The sequence below is a fragment of the Perna viridis genome, chromosome 2, assembly GCF_037379345.1.
Source record: "Perna viridis isolate PV_CMFRI_1.1 ecotype Kerala chromosome 2, ASM3737934v1, whole genome shotgun sequence".
Classification (NCBI taxonomy): domain Eukaryota; kingdom Metazoa; phylum Mollusca; class Bivalvia; order Mytilida; family Mytilidae; genus Perna; species Perna viridis.
This window is the reverse complement of record NC_142446.1, coordinates 8,699,973-8,710,880: the sequence shown is the minus strand read 5'-3', so window position 1 is coordinate 8,710,880 and position 10,908 is coordinate 8,699,973. Positions and strand designations below refer to the sequence as shown.

Here is a 10,908-nt window from a genome sequence, read left to right as displayed (position 1 = left end):
CTAAATTTTGCTGTGTATTTGCATTTATTTTTTTTATTTAGTTTTTAAGTTAATTTTATCAAAAGTTGAATTCTTGAAATTCTTTGAAATGCCATATCTTACAATGGATTTAGAATTTTGTTTTTGGAATGGTTTTCTAATTGAATAAAATTAAGGTAGATTCATCCAAAATTGAGTTCTTTTGGTTCATGTTGAATTTTGTCTTATTAGGGCTTCCCTTTCTAATTAGACCAAATCAGAGTACAAAATATCATAAGTTAATCATTGTTTGACTTAAAAATATAATGAAACTGTTGGAATCTTTGATATGCTGTATCGGACCACATATTTAGATTTTGATATTGGTCGATGACTATAAATGTCAAATATCAAATTTTCAAGTTCTTTGACCACATTCATTTTATGTCGGACCCGTTTTCAAATATTGAATGAAATCAAAGTTCAGACATGTATCATCTTGCATGTAATGTCCATACAGTGGCGGATCCAGAAAATCTGTAAAGGGGAGCCCTCTGACTGGAGGAGGGGTCTCCAGTGTTTTCTAATTATCTTTATAATTGACCAAATTTTACAAGCATAAAGGGTGGCGTGGCCCATCAGCCTTCCCTTTAGGCTGTCCATGCCATACTTCTCCCCATGCAGGGCCTGACCTCTGCCATTGTATTAATTTGCTGCACTGAGCATTTGATGAGGAGGAAAAACAATCACTGGTATGCAGTTTTATAACTGACACGGTACTCAAATTGCAGCCAATTTTATATACATTAGGATTTTTGAAATAATTAAATATTTTGTAAGATTATTAAAAGCTTACATTACATTGAATTGGTACTTGATGTAATATTTAGTAAAAGTCCTTCTTCTTTGATTGCTTAAATTGTGTAAAAATGAAGTCATCATTGAAGAAACCTATACTATTTTTTAGGTTTAGGAAGCTCATTTGGCTAATTAAGACACCTGTAACTAAGGTGCCATGAATATTAATCTTTAAGTACCATGTATTGTACTTGGATGGTTACAACTCATCAGAGGTCATATTTTGATGGTTTCTTGATTAAAATATTTTTACTTAGATAAGAACAAAGTCAAAATGATGAATTTCTGGGTCTGCTTTCTGATCATAGATTGCCAGAAAGTCATATCAAAAGCGACGTCTTTCATGCAGCAACTCTCTCTGTTCATTATTCATTTGTTTTTTTTTTTAAATGCTTCAAAATATATGGCATTCTAACAAAACCTATTGATTGGAAACACTCATTCTGTTACCTATTTTGAAATTGAACAAAATTAGTTGTGACATGGATATTGCCATTGTATTAATTTGCTGCACTGAGCATTTGATGAGGAGGAAAAACAATCACTGGTATGCAGTTTTATAACTGACACGGTACTCAAATTGCAGCCAATTTTATATACATTAGGATTTTTGAAATAATTAAATATTTTGTAAGATTATTAAAAGCTTACATTACATTGAATTGGTACTTGATGTAATATTTAGTAAAAGTCCTTCTTCTTTGATTGCTTAAATTGTGTAAAAATGAAGTCATCATTGAAGAAACCTATACTATTTTTTAGGTTTAGGAAGCTCATTTGGCTAATTAAGACACCTGTAACTAAGGTGCCATGAATATTAATCTTTAAGTACCATGTATTGTACTTGGATGGTTACAACTCATCAGAGGTCATATTTTGATGGTTTCTTGATTAAAATATTTTTACTTAGATAAGAACAAAGTCAAAATGATGAATTTCTGGGTCTGCTTTCTGATCATAGATTGCCAGAAAGTCATATCAAAAGCGACGTCTTTCATGCAGCAACTCTCTCTGTTCATTATTCATTTGTTTTTTTTTTTAAATGCTTCAAAATATATGGCATTCTAACAAAACCTATTGATTGGAAACACTCATTCTGTTACCTATTTTGAAATTGAACAAAATTAGTTGTGACATGGATATTGTTTTGTTCATGAATTAAATGGTCATTATTGTAGTTTTGACAGTCATTTACTTATTTTTGACTGGGATAACACCTGATACTTACTTTTTATCGAAGATTAATAAAACATTAAGACTATTGTACTGCTTCTAATCAACATTTATCTGTCTTGGTATTATATTTTAGCCAAGTTTTACCACCAGCTCTTGAGCTATATCAACACTTGTCATTTAGTAGAATGTAGATTTATTATAATAATATTTTTTATGCAATTGTATTTCTGTTTAATATGAATATGTCCCTTGAATCATTATGCATACATAGAGAATACATAGATCTTATATCTGTTTTGAACAATATTTATACAGATTTTGTTACTGTTCGTGTCAATCAGTCTTGTTTACCCAAATTTATTATAGTCTATTTCATATACCTAATAAAGTGTATTAATACATTGGTGTAGTCTTTTCTAAGAAAGTTTGGTGTGGATATTGTGATTTCTGAAGTTATTTATTGAAATGGATTTTTATTGGTCCAAAAGAACTTCTTGATTTTTAGAATAGGACATGTGAACTGTTCTTATCATTACTGTATCTTATATAATGGTAAGTTAAGAAAAAATGAAATTGTACCAGCTAGCTAGGCTGTTATTTCTCTTATCATTAGAACAAGCATTTTTTATATGATGGGGTTGGGGATTTTTTTGTACAATCCTGCTATCTCTGGAACTGAATCATAGTGGAAAATCCCCATGTATTACTGCAATGATTCTCAGTAGCTATTTGGTTGCTGCACATGTATTAAACACTGCATAAATATCTGCTTTCATTCATTATGTCATTTACAAGTATAGGATGTAACTTGGATAATAATGAAATTCACTGGCAACTTTCAGCTTCAGTTCAAACTGGCTTAAATTCACCTAATTTCATACCCCTAATTCTCTCTTCACAAAATCTTAACTCTCATCCCTTATTCATTATTTATTCCCTGACTTAGGACCCTTTATTATTCAAATTATACAAAAAAGAGAAAAAGAAAGTTTCAAGACAATATTTGCAGTTTCAATGCAGGCAAGTCTTAAGGACAGGTCAGTGATTACTGACTGATTTTATGATTCCACAGTAAAAGTAACATCTTTATTATAACTTGAGTTCTGTGACAAATATTAACATACAGTCTAAGCTGTTTATACTGTACATATTTCACAATGAAAAATTCATCAGTTTAAGCAGTGTTTAGTTTACAAAGGATCAAACTTTTCTACAGTGACCGAGATATCAAGGGACTTACAGGGGGGTAGTGATTAGTACAGTAGGTATTACTAGAGCATTACCAATGATTTTTGTTGGTACGACATGCAGTACCTAAAATTTATGTAAAAACCACAAAAGATGATATTTTCCTCATTCTGCAGTTCCAAACAACTGAGGGCAGCTATGCCTCTGGTTTACTCAGGATTTGGTTTCTCTTATTTGAAATGTAAGGACCTCACAAGTACTTAAAACTACAGGGTAATAGGGTGGTTTGGTGAGTTTTGGTACTAACTTACATGGCATCACTTCTATGTAGGTACACGTCCACCATATTGCCAATTAAAAAAAAGACCTTTTTATACATTTTTCTGTTTTTGAAGAAATACTTTCATAAAATTTTCTAATATTCAAGTCATTAATTGGTGCATGTAAAATCATTATGTTCATCAATGTGGCCACTTTCATTAATGCATCTGTGTCATATTTGACCATAAAATGATAAGTTACACACCAGTATATATAGATAGCCTGATGGTGGAATAAGACATGAAACTCATATGACTCTTTAATTTGTACATATCACAGAATCTATAAGTATAACAAATCTCACTATTGATTGTGAATATAACATAACAAATCTACTCAAAAAAAATGTTCTGTGATATGAAAAAAATATATTCAGTAACATGCTAGATCCTTGATATTAGTTAATATATTTCATTATTTTGTTTTAATGAGAGAAAAAAGATTACATGTTGGAAACAATCCTATAAATAACTTTTCTGCATGACTTATGACCCAAAATTTTCATGGTATTAATGTATAAGATAACATAAAATAGCCACATAAATAAGACAGCATATGATTTTTTTGTTATCAATATCACTGACAAAGTAAAGAAGGTTAAAGGTACCGACATATACTGTTTGACGATATGAAAATGTCATATTAGAATGCTTTATGATGCATTGAAATTTCTGTCTGTTTAAACATATTCTTAAGTTATCTAAATATATGGTATGAATGTAAACCTACACTATTCAATGAAAATTACCAACTAATGATGATTTTTTTCTTACTAAAAACTTAACATAAGCATCAATTAAAAGTGCATTCTGTGACGCAGTAGCTTTCTATTGCACTATTTCTGCTGCTAACACTGATATATAATGTACATGTATGGTACATCAGAATCATAAATTGATGTATAAGAGATCATTGTATAAAAAGTTCTGACATAAAGAGAATACTTATCAGAAGATAAAATCTATAAAAAAATTTCTGTATAGCAAACTGAAAATTAAAAATGGCTCTATTATTAAATCGTACCTTCAGCATGAAAGATCAATCATGTTACCTGCAAATCTGATTTTAATTAGGTTGGTTTATGTTCCCAAAAGAAATGTTACTATGTTGGCAAGAAATGCATACTGGTATATACTTACTGAATGTACTGTTAATGATGATATTTCAGATGAAATTGCATTGTAAAGGCACAGGTTTTAACAGACATATTTGTCTTATCTGTGGGATGTATAGTTTATGTAGATGTCCAATATAAATTTCTGTGACTAAGTTCCTTTTTCTATCACAAAGTCCTAGATCATGAAAGTCACAAACCCCTAGATTGGGAAAGTACATGTCATGCATGATCACAGACTTCCCTGCAGTTCACTTCAGAGTTTCTATTTGTCAAAATAGAGATCCACAGATCAGATTCTCCCAGTCGGCTTTACAAAAAAAACAAAGAGATTTCTTTTTTTCTTTTATGCAGCCAGCCTTATAAAAAAAAGTTTATATCTTAAAAATAAAAGTTATGGGCAATCTCTGATCTTAGTTTTGTATATTTAAAAACTTTATATGAAAATTACAAAGTCAGTAAGAAATTGAATGTTACCACTTCAACAGGATTTTCAAGCTGTGGATCAAAAACCTAAAAACTGTGGCATTAGCAAACAATATATATATTGTAAAATCATTTATAATATAACTACACACACTGTTTCACTTATTGTATCTATAAAGTATGATTGTGGACTACCCAATCAGTCAAAGATGTGATGCTTCATGTGCTTCTCTGCCTCCTAAAACAAAAATATAGAATTTACATCAGACACATTATCCTAAACAAATTAATTATATTACCCCATACAATTTGTATCATACATCTTACATTATTCTGTACCAGACATAAAATGTTGTCCAACCAACACTGTCATACATCTACAATTTATAGTTTCAAAGCTAAAAGCCAATAAGTGCAAAATTTGTCAACATAGACAAAAATCATGGAATACCAAATAATGTAAATTTTAAAATGTTTTATGCTGCAACTGGAATAAGTTTTTTGTTTTTGAAATATGACACAATATAAGGATTCCACCCCCCATGTTCTTTTTATACCCATGGCAGCCATTTGTTGTACTACCTTGATTTTATTGATCCCATCATTTGGATAACAAACATGATGGCTACAACTGATCATTACATATGTCAATCACAAATACAATGTTTAAAAGGGCACATGATCAAACTTGACCTATATTATACATTTCAAAGCATTGTGTTCAAGATTGAAAAGACACTCATTACCAGAAAACCAAAACAGGAACATAAAAAGTGACTTATAGGTCCAAAGGGCAGGGTGTTTGAATATATTCATATAGGTATTGTGTTTAAAAGTAAAATGTGTTAACAGATACTTACCTACATGTATATACACATAGGTGGATCACTATATACTAAAGACTTTCTGATAATTTGTTATTATTGCTCATACCTGCTGTCCTTCTTTAGTGGACAACCACTCTTTACATCCTTTCCACAGGCATCTAAACATCTTAGTGTTAGGGGTCACATGGTCTGACATCACATGATATAGCATGTGACTTTTTAGTCCAAAAATATGACAACAGCCTTCAAACTGAAAATGATTAAATGCATACAATGATAATTTGATCGATATTTAAAATGTGTAAGCTGACATTGTAAAACTTTCCTATAAAAACTTAATGAATTTGAATTTGGACACAAATCTGGACTGTTATGAAGTGATACTAAAATGCTTTTGAAATGGCACTGTACCCTTACTGTTTTTAAAAATATGTTGCTAAACATTTGTTAAATTCAACAATCTAAGCATCTTCTTCCAAACAAGATCCAATAAGGAGACTGAATCAGTCACTGGAGTTGATAAAGTGCAATATGGTGTCCTTATCAAACAAAGTAAATCATTTAAAGATGCCCACTCTAAAACAATTCCTACCATGATTTTTTAACCCTGATGGAGCATTCGCAGAGGTATAGACCAAACTGTGTATTCCCATAGGGTTCCAATTACATATGTAAGCACACAAAGCTATCCGTGGAGCTGCCTGGGTGACACAAATAATGGATCATTTGTCGAGTGCTTTGAGGTAAAAAAAAACCTTATCAAGTTAAAAAAAATCTTGATTTCAATAGTTTTAGAGGGGTTGATTTCTATTTAAAAAAAAGTCATCCAAAGTTCATATATTATCTAGTGGCATCTTGTAGGATAGGGATCCAATAGGGATCTTTTGTACATCATTCATGCAAATCTTGAATAAAGTCAGTAAACAGGTTTACTTAGTTGAGCAGAAAATAAAATCAAGGGCAGTAGACAACATGGACAAAGTAATGCCAGGTCAGCTGATTAAACTACAAGTATTTTGAAAAAGACTAAAAACTGCTGTTTCTATTTTGCCCTTTCAGGCCCTTATTATGACATAACTGAAAAAAAAAAAATTTATACAAAAACGAGATCTAAACCACAGACTATGAAACAAATCCTCATTAAAATTGTCAAGTAATTAGCTATATAAATAGTGGTTTATCAAAATGTTCTCTTTTTTTTTGGTTTCTAATGTCTGAACTATCAGGAAAGCAATACAAATCTTCCTTTTGTGTTAACAAAAAAATCTCTGTTAAAAATGTTTCAAAGAAATCCAATTTCATGACGTTATCATACAAAAATAAAGTGTTCATGAAAAATGGCAACACAGGCCAGAGTTCATGTCATTCTATGACCATAGAAATGAAAAACGCAAGAACATTTCACTACAAAAATATAAAAAACCTTCTGAAGTCTTGCCAAATATCTACTGAAGATTAATCATTAAGCAAAACATACCTGACATAAAGATTCCTTATTTCTATGTATTGGGATCACTTCAACAGTACCATTCCTGTTACCAGTCACAATCTATCAATTATATCACACATTGTTGGTAGGCATGATCATCAAAAATTGAATGCATGTAAAACTTAATTATCTTTCACTGAAAGCATCTTATTATGTTATTTTTTACAACCTTGAAAGTAGATTTTAAACTGCTTCTATAACAGAAGTATGAACACCAACTGCAAAAAGATTATTAAACTTTGTCTTGAACTTGTTCTGGTCTGTGTTGGATAATAAAAAGAAAAATAATTCACACCTTGTTATCAACTACTGTCATCTGAGTAACTAAGCCTCTTTCTGCTCCATAATACAATGCTTTCAGTTTATGGTCCTGAAATGACAAAAAATACATACATAGAAGTTTAATTGCTTGGCTTTTGGTGTATGAGTGTCTCACTGGCACATCTCCTATTTTTATATACATCTTTAATCAAATAACTTGAACAGCTGAAAACTTATGTTTACTTACATAGGGGTAAGCCTGTGATGCAAAAATATAAACTGGGTTTCTTTGAATTATTTTTTTCTTACATTATGTCATAAAGTTATTGAGTCAATAATTCTATTTCACCAAAAGCCTTAGGTAACCTTTGGTCTCATAAACTATAATCAAATACCTTGTGTAACACAGCTAGATATGCCTGCAAAGGTCAAACCCAGAATTGATGGGGAAAATATGGACACAAAATTCAAGCTTGATACAGCTAAGAATAATGATTGTGATTATGACACAGGCTTGTATTGTACCCAGAATGGAACTAGTCAAATAACTTCAATACTTGTAATAAGACTATAAAAAGATAGCATGATAGACATACAGAGTGCTTTATACAGATCAACAAATATTGTTTCTGCATCTGTTGGGTATGAAAAAAAAAATCAAAAGTCTAGATCTACAGAGATGAAAAATTCACAAAGTGATGGCATTTGGTGTAAGCATTTTTTAGTCCAAGTCAAAAAAACAAAAAACAAACAAGAAACTGTCCTAAATTTGTATGAATTAAGTCCTATAACTCAGAAATGTAAAATTAAAAATATATACAAATTAAAATAAACTTATCAACAAGGTTTCATGAAAATTGTTTGAAACTTCTCAGGTTATTGTGCCAATATGAGAAATCCCCCTTTTTAAAATAATTAAGTCCCATAATTAAAAAAATTAAAAAAAAAAAAATTTAAATTCATAGAAATTCAAAGGGAGCTCTCATTAGTCAAAAGACACAATTCTGTAAAGTTTCATGAAAATAGGTGCAACCACTATTGAGTTGTAATTTGAAGACAAAGAAATCCTTTTTATGAATGAAGTTCCATGTCCTTGCTCCCAGTTTTTAGTGGAGTCCGAGTTGCTCATTTACTTTTGTTACTTTGTATGTATAATTTTAGTTATTTTATGTTCTTTGTTGTGTATGTCTGTTTTCCATGTCTGGTCTTTGTCCCTGGATTACGTTCTTTTGATTACCGCTATAATCTTGGTTCCCTTGATTACTCTTCCATAACTCTAAATTGTAAAATCGTAAGTGTTCAAAAATTGAAAGGGAGATTTAATCATTAAAAAGAAACAATTCACAAAAAGTGTTTGAAATTTCTGCAATTTTTTTGGGTAATGGTCTGAAAACATAGAATCACCCCATTTTATACCAAATAAAGTCCCATAACTCAAAAAAAAATGGAAATTTATAAAAATTGAAAGGGAACTCACATCAATCAAAAGCACAATTTGCCAAAGTATCACAAAAGCTGGTGGCAAGACTTTTTAGTTATTGTGCAAAGTGTGAACGACAGAAGGATGGACGAACAGATTCTGGTATACTATAATACATTCCGTCTTAAAGATGGGCCTAAAAAAAACAATGAACTGGTATGCCATGTGTTAAACTTGTAACAGTGAGGACTTGTCTCATGGAATAGCTATGCCTCACTGATTTGATGTTCCAGCAATGCTTTCTGTGTTTAACTTTTTATGTAGTATAGAAAGTTACCATTTGTTAGTTGAATTTTTGAAGTTTTATTTTTCATTTGCGTTATTACTTTGAGAGCTTTGTTCAAAAATTTTTTAACAGTGCTCAAACCTGGTAATATTGTTATTGATGTAATTTGTAAAACTTATGTATAAAACAAAATATCAATATCTATGCATAAAAAAACCTTATAACTGAATGTTCAGCCTATGTTTTTATTTGGCTACTTTCTTGCACTAACACAATAAGCTGAAAACTAGGGAGTGCAACTGGACATATACAGGTAATATGTCCTTAATTGTTATCCATATCAACATACCTTCCTATTTTTTTATTATTATCAATTTTCATAGCATACCTTAGTGTCATAACATCTAATGAATTTATCAAATGATGAACAAAAAAGCAGATCCTCAAAAACATATACTGCTGTGATTATACCAGCTGCCTGAGTATATGTCCATGTCATATCTCCAGTCTAAAAACAAAACATACAAAAAACATTGACATAATTAATTATGACAAAATAAAGCAATTCTTTTAAAAAGTAACAAATATATTTCAAGTATCAATAAAATGCTCAACAGGGTGAAGCTTGATATGACCACAAAGGTATGAACACAACATTAAAGGATGATAAAGCTCTGACTTTAGATTAAATATTAAATATAGGTTTCTAAGGTCAAAGAACTTTTAAAATTTTAAATTTTACATTTACCTATTATTGTCTAATAACTAAATCTAAAATACAAGATTAGATTCAGCGTATCAAAGAACCCCCAATTTATTTTTTTTTAAATCAAGCAAATTTTGATCACAATGCCAAAACTTTTAAAAATTAAATTACACACTTAAAGGGATGAGGGGTCAGTGAGGTTCTATATACACAATGGGACTGACAGAAACGATTAGTATTGGTAGGTGACTGAACTTTTAATGCCCAGAGCTGGTGTTCTAGGTTATAGGTGGAGGCATCACCCAAAGTCTTATTGATTGAGGCATCATCCAAACATCATTTTTAGAAAAATAAGAATAGAAATATCCCTCATAGGTAAAGCCTAAAACCATATTATTAAACATATCAAAGAACACTAAAGATTTCAATTGAAGATATAATCAAAGTTTTGACACATAATTCAAGTATCCTAATCAAAGGTCCAGAAATTTGACAGCCCATGCTGGACATTTTATCAAACTTCAGCAGATCGAAAATAAACTTAAAAAAAACTTTTATGTAGTTATTTTAAGATAAATATTGAAAATTGTGTTATTTCATCACATGCTTTTACATGTCTTTTACAAAATATCAGAAGGGGTGAACGGGTTTCAAACACACATGGACTTTCTAACATTTAAACAAAACATTGTATCTCTCTGACTTGTTTGTCACATAGCTATAGGCAAATGGCTGAATACTTCCGAGTGATGAAAAAAAAGTTGATTATTTATAAAAGAAAATTACACATTTTGTATATTAAATGGTCTGTAGACCTCTGTGTTAAAATGATCTAATTGAGGAATTAATAACTACAAACTACGACTGATTCGTAGTTT

General features: G+C 30.5%; 1 protein-coding gene across 4 annotated transcripts in view; it reads right to left on the bottom strand.

Annotated features, from left to right (window-relative positions):
* Window positions 1–4,947: 4,947 nt before the first annotated feature.
* LOC148623538 (uncharacterized) overlaps window positions 4,948–10,908 on the bottom strand; it is a 40,791-nt gene continuing 34,830 nt past the window's right edge. For all 4 annotated transcript variants that reach the window (XM_088565412.1, XM_088565411.1, XM_088565413.1 and 1 more), the window contains 5 exons: window positions 9,713–9,832; window positions 7,653–7,727; window positions 7,346–7,417; window positions 5,975–6,118; window positions 4,948–5,279 (listed from right to left, as the gene is read on the bottom strand). In XM_088565412.1, coding sequence (XP_088421538.1) covers window positions 5,241–5,279; window positions 5,975–6,118; window positions 7,346–7,417; window positions 7,653–7,727; window positions 9,713–9,832 — 450 coding nt within the window. In that variant the 3' untranslated portion in view covers window positions 4,948–5,240. The remainder of the gene's footprint in view (window positions 5,280–5,974; window positions 6,119–7,345; window positions 7,418–7,652; window positions 7,728–9,712; window positions 9,833–10,908) is intronic.